At 51.6% G+C, this 17079-nt stretch overlaps 1 protein-coding gene across 1 annotated transcript in view; it reads left to right on the top strand.

Moving 5' to 3' along the window:
* The window catches only part of LRRC57 (leucine rich repeat containing 57), a 69772-nt gene that overhangs the window by 42570 nt on the left and 10123 nt on the right, over positions 1-17079 (top strand). Inside the window, exon 4 of the mRNA XM_078659656.1 lies at positions 8194-8462. Coding sequence (XP_078515782.1) covers positions 8194-8462 — 269 coding nt within the window. The remainder of the gene's footprint in view (positions 1-8193; positions 8463-17079) is intronic.

Raw genomic sequence — 17079 nt, 5'->3', positions numbered from 1 at the left:
AAATCTCTTAAAGGGGGGTAAGGTAGCGGGACAGTCTTACTCTGGGCGGAGGAAGGGATACCCTACGCACAGCTCTCAATCCTCGAGCTGGGGGGTTCCGAGATGTGCGAGCCGCGGCAGCGCCAGCAGGCTTGCAAGGTGGTTCAGCGAAGTAGGCCGCGGCAGCGCCAGCAGGCTCTCAGGTGGTTCAGCAAGGTAGGCCGCGGCAGCGCCAGCAGGCTCTCAGAAGGTCGTCGGGTTACGGATGAGTTCGTCTGGTGTCGGCCGTGACAGCGTCAGCAGGGCTTCCAGTCCAGGATACAACTGAAGTCTTAATCCAGGGCTGCCCCAGATATAGGTCTGGAGGTCTTTGAAGTTCGGACCCTCGCGCCTGGGGGTCAGAGGGGCAGGGATGATGGTGTCCAGACACCCAGCAGGGGGGTGGAGCCAGCGCCCAGGGAGGCCGGAGGGCGATCGATACCAGGCGTCCGGGGACGGCTGGAGGCCCATCGAAACTCCCCTTCCTCCGGGATCTGTCGAGTGGCTACTCGACCACCTGGGTGGATCTTGGTGCCTCGATGTCGGGGCTTCGCTGGGGCCTGGGCTGGGGCCGAGGCCACGTGCTTGTGACGTGGCGGGTCCAAGATGGAGTCGGGCACGGCCTCGTGCTGAGGTCGTGATGGGCCTACGCTGGGGTCAGGCCTGCGCTGGTGGACCGGGATGGTAGCCGGCCCTGTGGGGTTTGGGCGTGCAGGATCGGGCCGAAGGGGCCGCCCGAGGTCTGGTGGAGGGCGGATATCATCCTGGGCCCGCCATGCGGGAGGGGTAGGACCACGCCATGAGGCCGGGTCCAACACGGGTCCAACACGCGTCCCCCCCAGCTGAAGGCAGGGGAGAGTCACCCATCTTCTTGGGGATTCTCCTCGCCAAGGCGGAAGAATCTGGACAGGCCGTCAGCATTGGCGTGGTCGTTGCCGGGGCGATGCTCCACGGTGAAATCCATTCCCTGCAGCGAGATGGACCAGCGCAGCAGCTTCGGGTTTTCTCCCCGCATCTGCATCAACCAACGCAGGGGCTGGTGGTCGGTCTGGACCCGGAAGTGGGTGCCGAAGAGGTAGGGCCGGAGCTTCTTGAGGGCCCACACCACGGCGAAGGCTTCCCTCTCGATGGTGCTCCAGCGTTGCTCTCTCGCCAGCAGGCGTCGGCTGATGAAGGCCACAGGTTGGTCGATTCCTTCGGGGTTGACTTGGGACAGGACCGCCCGATGCCGTGCTCCGCGGCGTCGGTCTGGACTACAAACTCTTTGCTGTAGTCGGGGGCCTGGAGCACAGGGGCGGTGCACATGGCAGTCTTTAGAGTCTCAAAGGCCGTTTGGCACGCAGGGGTCCAGTGCACCCTCTTTGGTAGCTTCTTGGAGGTCAGTTCGGTCAGGGGCACCACAATGCTCCCGTAGTCTTTTATAAACCGCCGATAATATCCAGTGAGCCCCAGGAAGGCTCGGACGGCGGTCTGGGTGACTGGGGGCTCCCAGTCCCGGATGGTGTCTATCTTTGGTTGGAGGGGAGCCACGTGGCCGCTCCCCACTTGGTGTCCCAGATAGGTCACAGTCCCTTGGCCTATCTGGCACTTACTGGCTTTGATGGTGAGTCCGGCCCGCCGAAGGGCCGCCAGGACCGTCCAGAGGTGGGTCAGGTGCTCACCCCAGTGAAGGCTGTACACAGCAATGTCATCGAGATAGGCAGCGCTGTACTCCTCTAGTCCGGCCAGCACCTGGTTCACGAGTCTCTGCAAGGTTGCTGGTGCGTTCTTCATGCCGAAGGGCATCACCTTGAAGTGATAGTGGCCATCGGGGGTCGAGAAGGCTGATCGTTCTTGTGCACCTGGGGTGAGGCCGATCTGCCAATACCCCGCCGTGAGATTGAAGGTGCTGAGGAATTTGGCAGCTCCTAAGCGATCGATTAGTTCATCTGCCCTGGGGATAGGATGGGCGTCGGTTCTGGTGACTGCATTCAGCACCCGGTAATCAACACAAAACTGGAGCTCCGGAGCTGTCCCGGGGGCGGCGGCTTTAGGGACCAGGACAACGGGACTGGCCCAGGGACTGTTGGAGGGTTCGACTACCCCCAGAGCTAACATCTTGGCCACTTCTGTTTGGATGCAGGCCCGAACCCGGTCGGGTACTCGAAAAGCTCGGTGTTTCACAGGCGGGCTGTCTCCGGTGTCCACATCGTGGACACACCACCGGGTGACCCCCGGAGTGAGGGAAAACAGATCCGCAAACTGCCCCAGCAGCTTCCGGCAGTCTTGTTGCTGCTCTGGGGTCAGGGTAGAGGAGAGCCGGACCCCTTCGAAGGAGCCGTCTTTCTCGGAGGTGCTGAGGAGGTCTGGTAGTGGGTCGGAGTCGTCTTCCGCTCCGTCATCGGTCGCCAGCAGCAGACTTAGTTCAGTGCGGCTTGAGTCGGTTAGCGTGGAGAACCCGGAGGGGGTTCCTGGGGGATTCCATGTCCACTAAGTAGGTGACGGGGCTCTTGCGCTCCACCACCTTGAAGGGCCCCGTCCACTTGTCCTGGAGGGCACAAGGTTCGACCGGGGACATGACCCAGACCTGCTGGCCCGGCTCGAATTCGATGGACGAGGCGTTCTGGTCATACCAGCGTTTCATCTCCTCCTGACTAGCCTCCAGGTTGGCCTCGGCAAGTTCCCGAAACTTCCGAGTCTGATTGCGTAGGGTCAGGAGGTACCGGTAGACATCAGGTGGGGCATCTCGGACTGCCGTCTCCCAGCCTTCCTTGACCAGGCTGAGGGGGCCTCGGACCGGGTGCCCGTACAAGAGTTCGAAAGGGCTGAACCCCAGGGACTTCTGGGGTACCTCTCGGTAGGCGAACAGGAGGCAAGGCAGTAGGACATCCCATTTGCGCCGGAGGGGCTCCTCTAGGCCCTTGATCATCCCCTTCAGTGTCCTGTTGAATCGTTCGACTAGCCCATTTCCTTGGGGATGATACGGAGTGGTGAACTTATAGGCGACCCCGCACTGCTGCCAGAGGGACCGCATATGCTTCGAGATAAAGTTGGAGCCTCGATCACTCACGACTTCCCGAGGGAAGCCGACTCGGGAGAAGATGCTCATGAGGGCTCGGCCCACCACGGGGGCCGTGATGGTTCGGAGGGGGATGGCCTCGGGATAGCGGGTAGCATGATCCACCAGGACGAGGATGAAGCGGTGCCCCTGCGAGGTGCGAGGATCCAGGGGCCCTACAATGTCGATCCCCACTCGCTCGAAGGGGGTGGTGACCACGGGAAAAGGTTGGAGCGGGGCCTTCACCTTCCCCCCGCTCTTTCCGCTGGCTTGACAGGTCGGGCAGGTCCTGCAGTGGTTATGCACATCGTTCCGCATTTTCGGCCAGTAGAAATGGGTCACCAGGCGGCTGTACGTTTTGTCCTGCCCCAGGTGCCTGGCGAGGGGCACATCATGTGCTAAGTTTAGGAGGAAGTCTCTGAATCGGAGGGGCACGACCAGCACCCGGCTGGCCCCTAGTTCGGCAATCTTCTGCTCACTGTAGAGAAGGTCGTTGTCCCAATAGACCCAGTGGGACCCCGCGGGGTCTCCCGCGGCTTGAGTAGCGGCTTGCTGTCGGACCCCCTCAAGGGAGGGGCAGGTTTTCTGCTCCTGCCGGAACTGTTCGCAAGTGGGACCCCCTTCTTGGCGCCATTGCGCGAGTTCGGGGAGGTGTTGGAGTTCGGGGAGATTTTCTTGGTCGGGCTCTTGGGAGCCGTGTTCCAGGCCAGGGTCCTCGGGGATGACGGGTGGCGGCGGTGCGGGCCACTCCGGCTCTTCGGTCGAAGCTTCCCCCGCTGGGGTGGAGGCTCGGGCGGACATGGAACGGGTGGTCGCGCAGACCCACTCGGGAAGGCCTAGCATCCCTAGGTGCTCCCTTCTTTCGACGCCTGCCCAGGGGGAACTTTCCAGGTCGTTCCCAAGGAGGCAGTCCACGGGGGCATCGTCGCGGACAGTCACTTTTAGCATGCCCGACACTCCCCCCCCCACTCGAAGGGGATGCGGGCCATCTGGCACAAAGTCTCTGAGTTATCTGCGGACCGGACTGGGCACAGGACGTTAGGAAGGATCTGTTCGGAGGTCACCAAATGGCAGCGGACTGCTGTTACGCTGGCTCCAGTGTCACGGAGGGCTTCGGTTCGGCGACCATTGATGGTGACCCACTGGCGGTACTTCTGGGTGTTGCCGGGGATCGGGCCTCGGGGGATTAGGTCGTGAGTCCCCAGGCAGGCTAAGGTCATGGCGGCGGGCTCCCACTCGGCCTGCTCGGGGCCGTTGTCCTCTTCCTCACTACCTTCTTCACCCAGGGCCGCGGCCATTATCTGGTGGGCTGGGGGCCCGGTGGTGCCGGGTCGCTGATTCATCGGGCAGAGGGGGTCATTCGCGTAATGACCCTGTCGCTGGCATCTGTGGCACGTAACATTCGGGCGGGGCCCTGGTCTGGCTGGGGGGCCCCCTCTCTGGCCCCAGGGTGGCGACGTGGAGGCAGGGGATGACCCCTGGGGGGCGTCTCGTCCCCGGCTCTGGCCTACTCTGCCGCCTCGGGGTCGGTGGTTTCCCGGAGATCCCCGGCCGGAGTCTTCCGTCGGACCCCGGGCGACTCGGGTGCTCGCCCATCTATCCGCCTCGACAGCGAGTTTTCGTGGCTCAGTCAGTTTGCTGTCGAGGAGGTGTTGCCGGAGTTCGATGAAGCAGTTATTGGATAGATGTTCCCACAGAATGAGGTCGACCAACTGCTGGTAGGTGGCGACCTGACAGCCCCGAGTCCACCCCTCGAAGGCTCTGCTGTAATAGTTCACGTACTCCACCCACGTGGTACCGGGGATTTTTTTGCAGTCTCGGAATCGCTGCCGGTACATCTCGGTGGTGAGTCCGTAGCGAGTGAGGAGGGCGGTCTTCATGTGCTCGTATGAGGTCATCTCGGCGTCGGGGAGCTCTAGCAGGGCGTCTCTCCCTTCGTTGATAAACTTCCCCCACAGGCCGGCGCCCCAGTCCTTGAGGGGTACTCGATGGGCGGTCATGGCGACCTCGTAGGCTTTGAACCACTGTTGGATGTCGTCGTTCTTATAGTACTCTTTGACGACATCCTTAGGTATGTGCACCTTTGTGTCCCCCGGGGGAGGTGAGGTCTTCCCCCCGGAGCGATCAGTCTCGTTTGCCTTGGCTTTAAATTCCATTTCTTTGAGGACGCGCTCGTGCTCGAGCAGGAGTTTCTTCTCCTCGAGGTCTCTTTGTCTTCGCCTTTCTTCTAGGTCTCCTTCTAGCCGTAGCTGCTCGAGGGCTAACTTCCTTTCTGCCAGTTGGATCTCTCCTTCTTGTTTGAGTCGAACGAGCTCCAATTCGTGGAGCCGGTTCTTCTCTCGTTCTCTGGCATCTTCGTGGGAGAGGCCCGTGTCTGGGTTCGCGGGTCTCCCTCCCGCTGGGTTCGTCGCAGCCTCCGTGCCTCCGTTCGGGCCCGGGTTATCTTCCCTCGGGGGTGGCGCCTCGCCGGCGTCCACCCAGGCCTGCAGGGCCGATTTAAAGTCTTCTTTAGTACTTAAGCCAGTGGTAGCGATGCCCAAGTCCTTGCAGAATTGCTTTAGCTCCTTGTGACTGTAGTCTTCCATTTTCTCTTTCTGGAATTCTGTGCTCATGGTTGCAGTGGTTTTTTCTTGGTAGTGAGCGAATTACTCTCTGTACGATCTGCGTGGGCTCGGATCCCAGCGCTTGCCACCAATGTTAGAAAGGCGTCCCCGGGGGTGGCAGAAGATGTCTGACTGACCACCCCTAGGTCCACCTCTCCGTCGAGGAGTAGCCGAGCGTTTGCTGAGAGGCCTCCTGAATGAGGGTCCTCTCCTAGGATCGTACAGCAGAGTAATCACAACACTACAGATGGACACCACACAAGAAGTTAAGTTCTCAAGCTTTATAGGGAATAAACGGTTGCTGGTTCTTGGCAGTATGTACAAGCAGATCGGGGGATCTGGAAAGTCTCTTAAAGGGGGGTAAGGTAGCGGGACAGTCTTACTCTGGGCGGAGGAAGGGATACCCTACGCACAGCTCTCAATCCTCGAGCTGGGGGGTTCCGAGATGTTCGAGCCGCGGCAGCGCCAGCAGGCTTGCAAGGTGGTTCAGCGAAGTAGGCCGCGGCAGCGCCAGCAGCCTCTCAGGTGGTTCAGCAAGGTAGGCTGCGGCAGCGCCAGCAGGCTCTCAGATGGTTCGACAGGATAGGCCGCGGCAGCGCCAGCAGGCTCTCGGAAGGTTCAGCAAGGTAGGCCGCGGCAGCGCCAGCAGGCTCTCGGAAGGTTCAGCAAGGTAGGCCGCGGCAGCGCCAGCAGGCTCTCAGATGGGTCAGCAAGATAGGCCGCGGCAGCGCCAGCAGGCTCTCGGAAAGTTCAGCAAGGTAGGCCGCGGCAGCGCCAGCAGGCTCTCGGAAGGTTCAGCAAGGTAGGCCGCGGCAGCGCCAGCAGGCTCTCAGATGGTTCAGCAAGGTAGGCCGCGGCAGCGCCAGCAGGCTCTCAGAAGGTCGTCGGGTTACGGATGAGTTCGTCTGGTGTCGGCCGTGACAGCGTCAGCAGGGCTTCCAGTCCAGGATACAACTGAAGTCTTAATCCAGGGCTGCCCCAGATATAGGTCTGGAGGTCTTTGAAGTTCGGACCCTCGCGCCTGGGGGTCAGAGGGGCCGGGATGATGGTGTCCAGACACCCAGCAGGGGGGTGGAGCCAGCGCCCAGGGAGGCCGGAGGGCGATCGATACCTGGCGTCCGGGGACGGCTGGAGGCCCATCGAAACTCCCCTTCCTCCGGGATCTGTCGAGTGGCTACTCGACCACCTGGGTGGATCTTGGTGCCTCGATGTCGGGGCTTCGCTGGGGCCTGGGCTGGGGCCGAGGCCACGTGGTTGTGACGTGGCGGGTCCAAGATGGAGTCGGGCACGGCCTCGTGCTGAGGTCGTGATGGGCCTACGCTGGGGTTAGGCCTGCGCTGGTGGACCGGGATGGTAGCCGGCCCTGTGGGGTTTGGGCATGCAGGATCGGGCCGAAGGGGCCGCCCGAGGTCTGGTGGAGGGCGGATATCGTCCTGGGCCCGCCATGCGGGAGGGGTAGGACCACGCCATGAGGCCGGGTCCAACACATGGTACCTTAAAGGTGCAGTGGTCCATTTTCACCTTTATGAAACAGATTATCTGTTAAATCTTATTTATTCCGCTTTTTTCTGTTTTACTTTAAAGAAAGTGGATCAGCCCCCTAATTCCACATTGTGTATTTGATAGTTACAGTTGATTTCTATTTAAAAGAAAACATAAACTGAATTCTGTTCAAACAATCTGCAGGTAATTACATATATTACATTTATTACTGCTTGGTGAATTGCTTCAGCATCCAATAAAGTGGTTGAGACACTTCCGTGTTTTTATGGTTTCAAGAAAGATTCCCACCATTTGGAACTAGGCTCATAGGTAAGTAGCTTCTCCTAATGAACAAAGAAAATTATTTCAGGTTATCGTGTCCTTCAACCTATTTTTAAACAGATTCTATCGAGTTTCATAGCATCATCAAATAGTGCAGTTGTTTAAGCCATCCACCCTTTCTTGTATCATCCTAATCTGAATTCCCCACCCCCCTCCCTAGACTTGCCCAAAGGAACTCCATATAGCAGATATGAGTCTCATCAGTAATCACCCCATTGTGACATACAAATAACAGGAAGAACCTAAAGTGCACAGCCAGTAGCCGGGCTATTTGGGTGCAAGCTGCAAGAAATACATTTGTGATTACATTAACAGTCCTAAGCAGGGGCTAAAGCCGGGGATCCCCCAGGGGATGTCATCTGCGATGGGGATCTGGATCCTTTAAGCCATCTACTAGCACCTCCATTGTCCTTCAACCTATACTAACATTTTGTAACCCTCACTTTTATAACCACTGCCACTTAGTCCAGTTATAAGAACAATAGAAAACCAAACGGTAATAATTGGTTCCCCTATTCAGACATACAAATTGTTTTATGCATTTTCTTATAATACTTTTTTTAAAGTCGAGAAATATATAATTTCATGGAAAAAAGTTTGGATGGAGTATATAGTCACCTGTGCATCCGAAACCGTCATAATTGTCTGTGTGCCGTTGCTAAATCAGGAGTATTTTAGAGCACTTTTGTTTGACTTCTTTTTTTCTTCCAGGTGCACTTCCGATGGAGTTATGCAAGCTGAAAAAGCTAGAGACTTTGCACCTGAACAACAATCGTCTGACACGTCTACCTGCAGACTTTGGGCAACTCTCAGCACTTAAAACACTGAGTCTCTCAGGGAATCAGTTTCGGACTGTACCAGTGCAGCTCTACAGTCTTCGTCAACTCAATGTGGTAGACTTGTCCAAGAATAAAATTCAGAGCGTGCCCGATGAGGTGGCAGGCCTTCAAGCCATCGAACTGAATCTGAACCAGAACCAGGTCTGTACAGTGAGAAATCTATAAACATAGACATCTCAGAACATCACATCTAGATATAGAGAACTCAGGGTTTGATTGGGGTGTTGGAATGTTAGATTGTATTACATGATTTGAACTTTTAGCAGCACCCTTAATTGAAAATGTGTAAGAAAGCTACCATCGTGTGGTTGGAATACGGCATTCCCCAAATTTAGGCCCAAATATATACAGCCCTTGATTTGCCATTGGATCACTCAAGGTGTTCAAGGCAACGCAAGGGCTTCAGTGCGAATTACTAAGCTGCAAGGAGAGCAAATCGCTGCCTTGCGTTACTCTGCATTGGGAAGGCATTACTTCGGTGCAATGTGGTGTTGCTCTGGCCTCCGACCGGGCAGTAGCCCTTGCTCTGGTCCCGGACAGGCGGGACACGCTACATGGGGACAGCAGGGTAGAGGCTGGCAAATCTTCGCACGAAAACACTTACCTTACAGCAGCTGGCCAACCAGTATCTTCTCCCGCACCTGCATTCTCAATTTTCTTCCTGGTCCGGAATTCTAGATATTTGGGAAGCCCAATCCAAGATGGCAGCTCCCCAAGCCTTTAGCTCTCTTTCCCAAATTAGAAGCTACTGAAAATAATTCTTTTATCTCATGTAGTATGTATGCTGTTCCAGTTTGAGAGGAGATGAAGATCAATTGGGACAGGAGCCTATTCATGCTAAAAAGGCTTGGTTATAGTGAATGGTTATAGTGAATAGTTATGGTGAAGCGACTAGCGACTTTATTCAGAAGTCACTGAGTGAAATATCTAGGTCCCCACCTGCTATAGAAAATTGCCTTGTTTTACCAGGCCCTTCACTGAGTTAGGCTTCTGTTTTTTGAGCACACTATCTTTTAGAATAAGAAACGATTAGAGACTTTCGATCAAGAATCTAGTCTCTTAGTAGCTTCTTCTAGACAAAACCTCTTTATTTGTGGAGACTTTGTTGCAGCCCCAGGAGCAAAGTGTTTAGTGCTCAAAGTAAGTTGCTTTTATCACATTTGTGAGCAATAAGAATATTTATGGAAACAGCATATATATAGCACCACTACCCAGGTGCTCATGTTTTCACGTCATAATCATTATTTAATTATTTGAACAGAAAGCTACACACAGAAAACTACATATGTAAAGGGATTTGGATAATGACATGTTATTGACTTGAGTAGATACGTAAAAACAAGGTAATGAGTGGAATGCGTGAATTAATCTCAGCCGCCAGCAATCTCTCTGTCCATTGTTTTTTGCTCGCCACATCCTTCCAGACAGAGGCCCAACTTATGCAAATCAAACCAACTATTTTTCTCATGGGAACAGTCCATCCCGAACTTCAAGGTTTGGTCATCTCCAGAAGGGACCGCAAGCAACCCCAGACCAGTTTCATCGTACTAGAGCTCATCAGTAGTGTGTAGCTTGACTCACATGGCGCAGTAAACATTGGACTCATGTCTTGGCATATCTGTCTCTATCTTGTAGAGCGAACTGCCATGCTGTAAGGACGGGCTGTGCGGCGCTCTTTATATCTCCCGGATTCTTTCTACAAATCCTGCTGCCTCTGACCCCATTTGCAGAGTGGGGGTGACCTGTCCTATACTGTGGAGCTGATGAGAAGCTGATGAGCATTGAGGGACCACGCCGCCGCTGCTGCCTTCCAGTTTACTGTTGCCACCTCCATCCTACACTCTTTAAGATGACGAATGTGAGTTGATGGGAGACGTAGGGCAGCTGTGGGGACCATTAAGACAACCCCATTGGGACCTGCCTTGGGGTCATGGCCCTCTGGTACTGGCACCACACCAGAGGGAGTCTGCATGCCCTCCATCCTTTAAGTGCTGCAAATGACATGCAGCTTGAGTGAGGTCCTGGTCTAGGAGAGGGTGCTGCAGCTTAGTCAACCAGGTCACTTAGTGATAATCTCACCCTGCTGGCCACTCCTATGGGGTTGACCCCTGCTGGACCTCCGCATTGCAGTAGACTTGGGCTGCAACTCGAAGGGCCTGCATTATGAGGACCCCCGCTTTCCCCCAGTGAAATGACCTGAAGATGTCAACTTGGAGGTTTTCTCTGCCATGCAGCAGCATTAAATGTGTTGGACTTGTAAAGCGCACAGCTGCCCGTGAGCGTCCCGGCGCTGAAGACCGCTGGGGAACCCGTCCTGGCTTTCCCTGTGAGATGGTCCCTTCTGGGTATCTCCAAGGTGAAACCAGGCATCCCCGGCGTCTGTGGGGGGCCGTTGAGAGATGAGGCAAGCTTAATGCCCAGAGTTGCCGAGTGTGATCCCTGGTTAGAGTAGGCACCGAGGCGAGAATTGTCGAGTCCGCTGACCCTGGTCCACGACCCTGCCGCGTCGGGAATTGAACCCTGGTCCCGGGCCGTTCTCTGCTTCCGGGTCTGCCGCCTCTAACCAGTGAGCCACACCTCTACATTGGGGTACTGTATCAGACAGCTGTGGTGACATTGCGGGGATTCTGATGAGAATGCCCTCTTGGACTACTGCCTCTGCCCTACTAGGGACATCGGGGTTGTCCCTTCAATGCTGCACTCCACCTGGACTTAATCCACTCCAGTAGGATGCTGGAGCTGGTGATTGAGGGTAGAACATATGGTGCTGTGGAGGCCCGGCTCTCCTGCCTGCTTATATGTAGTTGCCTCCTGGACAGCTGGCCTACCAATGACCCTCATCACACCTCTGCTCCCTGGCTTTTCCACCTGTTCCTGTCTCTTGATCGACCGACCAGCCTCTCCTTCCTTCTATGATCTCCAGCTCAATGGGGCGCATGCACCGTCTGAAAGAAGAAACTCCTGTGATCTTCCAGGCTGGATGGACAATGCCTCCTCAACGAACGCTGGCCCGAACCTCATACCCATAGACAAACTGGATGCTATCCAGGTGTCTTATAGGCTTCATGAGAGAGGCTCTGTAGAATAAAATAGATTCCTTGATGGTGGATCTAGGTCTACTAAGGAACGACTACTGGATGATGGCTGACCAGATGTGCATAGCAGTATCCCCTGTGTCGGATATGACCCCAGTCATGAAAGACCGTGCATCCTCACTCTCCGCAATGTCTCAACACATTAAAATCCTTGAAAACAGGATTGAGGATTAGGAGAGCAGAGTTAGATGTAATAATATCAGACTTTTTGGCCTACCAGAGAATATCAAAGGGGTGCCTTCCTTGGGGACTAGTTACACTAGGAAGTTGCCCCTAGAGGACCTGTTCATTATTTATGCCCTTGTCAAGGCAAGCATGTACAATAGAATCTTTTCAAGTGTAGAATGCAAAGTTCTCAATTTTCCCCTGGTTATACAACAGCTGTACAGAGGTACATGACGTCTTTTATTGCTGTGACAGGGGTTAGCTGGACTACCTGGACATACTGTTTGGGGTTAAGGACAACAAGTTTTTCCATTTTTATTTTGTCATTGGGGCAATTTGGTCCTGCAGCACAAACCCTTTGATGCCAGTTTAAAGTACTATATTATGCAGATAAAAATTGTGTTCATTTGTTAATGCTGTTCTTGTTCAAACTTTTATTTATGGTTCATTAATATAAACACTTTCTTATTAGGGTGAGCGCTCTAAGGAGATGTAGTAACCTCAGACTATACTACTGACAGTGGTTCCAGTGTAAAAATGTGAACACACGTTTGCATAGTATAACAATATGATGCTACATACATTGCTCCCAGAATGCTCTCTAATTAGATGCCAGTATCTGCAGAAGCTTGAAAGCAAGATTCATGATCCTTTGCTTTCAAACTAAAAGGTTTACAAAAACAATTTTGCTAAACTAAAGTGAAATAGTAGGTATAATTTCTTTGAAGCATCATTTCGTAAAATGCGTTGATGCATGCTAGCACTTCCCAAAAATATTCAGAATGGAAAATCAGTGTAACCAGTTTCAACAAGATAATAGGTAACATGAAAATAAAGAAGCACTGGCAAAGCCAATCGGTCTGATGTTAGTGGTAAGCCTTTTGTTTTTGTCAATGCATGTCTTGTTTTGATATGATTTTTGTAAAACTGTGTGGGAGCTGCCAGGGCCCTCACCATCATAACAAACACTTATAAAAACAAGAATATTTTTTGGCCTTAAAAAGCACACATTGCTACAGTAGTCCTTAGCACTGAACAAAACTACTTTGTGTGCAGATAAGCTCCATGTGAAAGAGCAGAAGCCCATTGATTGATTGATGGATAGATAGATTTTTAATGAAAACAAAAGGTCTTGGTTAACTCCAGACCTAGGAAAGTCACAAATTTGTTTCCATGATATATGTCCTTGCATTAGTGCAGATTTATGGCTTTCGTGAATTTACAGAAGTAGGCCAAAAAGTCTTATTCCTAGAAAATATTTGTGAACTGCTTTTTAGCACGAGCAAATATGCAGGTGTAGATGTACTCATGTGATAATCTGAAGGGCGTTTACAAGTTCACTTTCCCTCCAACCACTTTTTTCCCAACCCTGGAAGAAGTTTTACTTCTGCCATTGTCTGGAGTAAATTTACAACCTTTCTCAGGATGAGAAAAGATTCGAGAAGAGCTGGTGAAAACCCCTAAATCATGCCGTTTAGTAGGTTTGCTCAGACTCAAAGGGGATTTCATTCATTTGATAACTTTATTTCGGTCGTTGACCATAAAAGTGCAGATAAAATACATACAAGCACAATGATAAAATCCATAAATACAAGCAGTTAAAAAGTTATTAAACAACAAGTTATCAAAAGTTATCAAAAAAGGGGGGAATAAAAGGTAAAAGGAATAATAAAGGGGGATTGCTCCACATTAGGTCCTTATCAGAAAGGTGGTCCTTCTGCGCCACATACCAGGTAGGAAGCGGGAAACAGCAAACACAATACGAGAGGAGGTATCATATGTTAAAATTCTGCACGCCTGTGCGCATTGTCTAAGTCCCAAGTTCCTGCACAGTGGAGCCAACTAGCATTTCCGTATTTTACTATACGCCGGGCAGAAGAACAGGACATGCACGATATCTTCTGTACTGTTGTTACAGGCTGGGCAGGTTCCCTCATTTGAGATAGTCCATTTAGAGGTCAGCACCCTAATGGGCAAGCAGCCATGCCTCAGTTGGATATAGTTTTCTTGCAAGAGGAGGCTGCACTAGGTCTAGAAATTCCTCCTTCTTGGGCGCAATTTTGTCCTGCAGGAATTCAGTTGTTAGCCTGCCCAGAGTTGACGAGCTGTGTAGCAGATTAAGGCTATGGTTTCTCAAAATAGCCAACAGTTCTGGCCTCTGGAACTTAGGACAGCTCTCACCCGGGGACTCCCACAGTTGAGGCAAGCCAATTTCGTAAAGAAGAACCTTGATGTGAGATAGCCAGGGTATATTTTTGTTTTTGAGCTGCGCCCAGACTGCTGAAAATTCTGCTCTGTAATCAACCAGCTACGGTACAGTCCAGAGCCTTCTCCAGTAGAGCAAGGGTCGTGCGGCTATCAGATCGTTAATGGACTCAAGGCCCATATCTTGCCGCAATGGTATGAGAGGGGTGCTTTGGGGTAGACCAACCAAATTTCTCATAAAAGCTTGCTCCACCTTTAGAAGACTAAGTGCGTTCTTGTGCCCCCATAGCTCTGCCCCATACATAGCAGCTGACCTGGTCTGGGCTCTATAAGTTTCAAGAACAGGGGCGGCTGGTTTAAATTGTGAAGTTTTGTGCAATTTCCCAAACCCCCCTGTAATCTGTGAAAGTCTCAGGGCAGATCTAGACACCTGGTAACCCCAGTCAAAATCTTCAGTAAGCGTGACACCCAGGTAAACAAAGGTTTTCACCCGCTCAAGCGGGGTGCCATTCAGGACAGGGTTCGGGCGGGTGTGCCTTGGGGGATTGAAAACCATTAACTTGGTTTTATCCAAGTTAACCTCCAATCCCCTTGAGGCACAAAAAGTTGAAAACCCGTCCAGAACCCTCTGGATGCCCGTTGATGTTCGGGCTAACAACAAAGTGTCATCCGCGAATATCAGAGCGGGCACCCGTCCAGTAGCCAAAAGGGATTTCAAACCCTGGAACGATTACTTAATGCAATGTCCAGGCCCAGTCTGTAGATCTGTGGAAAGGTGGCAAAATAAGGAAATTGCTAGAATTCAAACCCTACAAATGTATGAGCCCTGGCATAATCAAAAAAGCTAATATCAGAGCTTTTACATAATGTGATTGTTGCCAGATTTTTTTCTACAGGTGAAGTAGATTTTATGAAGCAACCTGTCCTGTGGACAAGTAGATATTTTATTCCATTCTACACCCCTGTGTGAAAAAGAGACTGCGAGAACTATACATCCCTTATGCTCCACTCTTTCCAGTCAGACTGAGGGTACAGTTTGATGTCAAGTCTATTTTTTGATACTCCAACTGCAGCCTGGAACTGGCTTGACAATTACAATGCTCGATAGCACCCGGAACATCTGCAGAACCCTCCCACACCACAGAGGCACAAACAAACTTGATAAAGGAGACGCCGCGGGGTTCGCCCCACACTGCGACAGGCCTGGGACTGTAGAGATGAGGACCAGTGTGGCCGGCTCCATTGGTGGGGCACACTACTGAGAGTAGGGGTAGCGGAGTATCCTCTTGTGAAGATTCTGGATCTGGTACTGAGAGCATCTCAGGCTTAGTCTCAAGTATTTTTCTCCCTGAGATTACACCTAGAACTGCAGACAATATTATGGTGATCTTACCCCTCTCCTTGAGTTCCTATGGAAACTGAGTTCTTGTGGAGACTTTTTTTTACACATTGGGTATATAGTGCCCAGATGACCAATCCTGCAAGGCATTTACTGCACCTCTAGGGAACAATCTGTGTATCAAGTTTTCTCCCAACCTCCTTTTCACTAACCTTGAGTGGCAGGTGCACTGCAACCTTAGTGAAGGTGCGATTACGTTCTGGTTCAGCATGGGTTTGCGGTAGTGCCACTGCGCGATTATGCTGGGGGGAGGGGTACGACCTGTTGGAGTGTGTTCATGGTGTTTACCCACAAGGGTGGGTTGTTGTTTATGCTTTCCACTGTGGTGTATTTTCCTTCATGAACAAACTATTGGTTTTGGAATGCTAGGCAGTGTTCACCAAACCGGTCTCTTGCTCGTTTACATGACCAATACTGCTCCTACTCTGAGGGTATTTGCTTGGAATGTGCGAGGCCTTATTTCACCAAACAAGAGGCATAGAGTCCAAATGTTTATTAAAAGCCGTAAGGCACAGATCACTTTTCTCCAAGGAGCCCACCTTACTAAATTGGAAATCCTGGTGCTACAAAAGGACTAGCGGGAGAAAATGTACTCTGCGTTTGCTAGGTGGGTATTTATTTGGGTACTTACATTATTATCCCAAATGGAGGTTATCGACCCAGATGGTCAGTAGATAGTAACAGAGGGACAAATTGGTGGTAAATATATAGCTTTCATTAATATTTACTAGGACCATCCAACTTTCTTGTCTGCCATTGCTGCTCACCTGATCACAGTGGTACATTATCCACTGCTCGTGGGTGAGTACTACAATTGTATTGCCTATGTAATCTTGGATAGATCAAACCCCCGCCGCCTTCCCTGATACACAAGTGCACTCGCATCTGTCGCTGCTTCGTCATAGAGTAGGGTTATATTGATGCCCGGAGGGCCCACAACCCTGGGAGCACTACTGTTCCAGTATGCTTGACTTGTCTGTCCATAGTGCTACATTCTTATGCTCTGTACAAATTCACAAACAGGTGACACAAGCTGAATATCCCACTATGACTATAATCCTTTATTGCTGATGTTCACCTGGGATATCGTTAGATCCTGCATCCCTACCTTAATGCTTATCGTTGCTGCTCTGGATGACATGGTCTTTAAATCTGACCTGGTGAACACATTCTGCAACTATATTAGTGAGAACAATGGCACAGCTTCCTCCTCCTTGGTGGAATAGAAGATGTTATAGGTTATGTGTGGTCATTGTATAGCCAAAGTGGCAGGGGTCTGAGATGAGATAACTTGACAAGAGGAATTTTTAATGGAGCTGGAATTGCCTAGAACTGGTGCCAAAAACTCCAACGCCTCAAATACAGGCTATTGGTCAAGTCGATCAGGCATTAAGGAGAGGTGCTTGTGCTTCAAGGAGGACACAAATCTGTAGCCATTCCTGCCATATGTGAAGGCGAGTTTAATCAAGCTTGGCCTGATACCTAATTGCTCTGTGCTGATGGCGCATGACTACCATGACTCTTAAGACGTGCACTTAGCTAAGTGCATGTCTTAAGAGTTATGACTGGTGGGAAATACCAGAACAAAACTATAACCTGAAGGTTAGTTACAAAATATTGTAATGTTAATGCCTGTATAAAATGTAAGAAAACTCAAAGGTCAGTCATACTCTTGACATTTAATAAAGGTTTGTGCTAGAACCAAAGATAGCCTTCAGGTAGTTTAATATGTAAAACAGGGTTAGTCTGACCAGAGGTTGCTCTTTGGGACCTCACTCTCATCTTGCTGACCTCTTAACCACTGGTTGTAGAAACCCAGCTATAACAAGATATGTCTTACTTGGAGATGTGTTCATATCTGAAATTCCAGGTTTATAGACGATAAACAGCATCC

The sequence above is a fragment of the Lissotriton helveticus genome, chromosome 9 (genome assembly GCF_964261635.1).
Source record: "Lissotriton helveticus chromosome 9, aLisHel1.1, whole genome shotgun sequence".
NCBI lineage: Eukaryota > Metazoa > Chordata > Amphibia > Caudata > Salamandridae > Lissotriton > Lissotriton helveticus.
The sequence above is the reverse complement of the archived record's forward strand: the minus strand, read 5'-3'. Positions and strand labels throughout refer to the sequence as shown.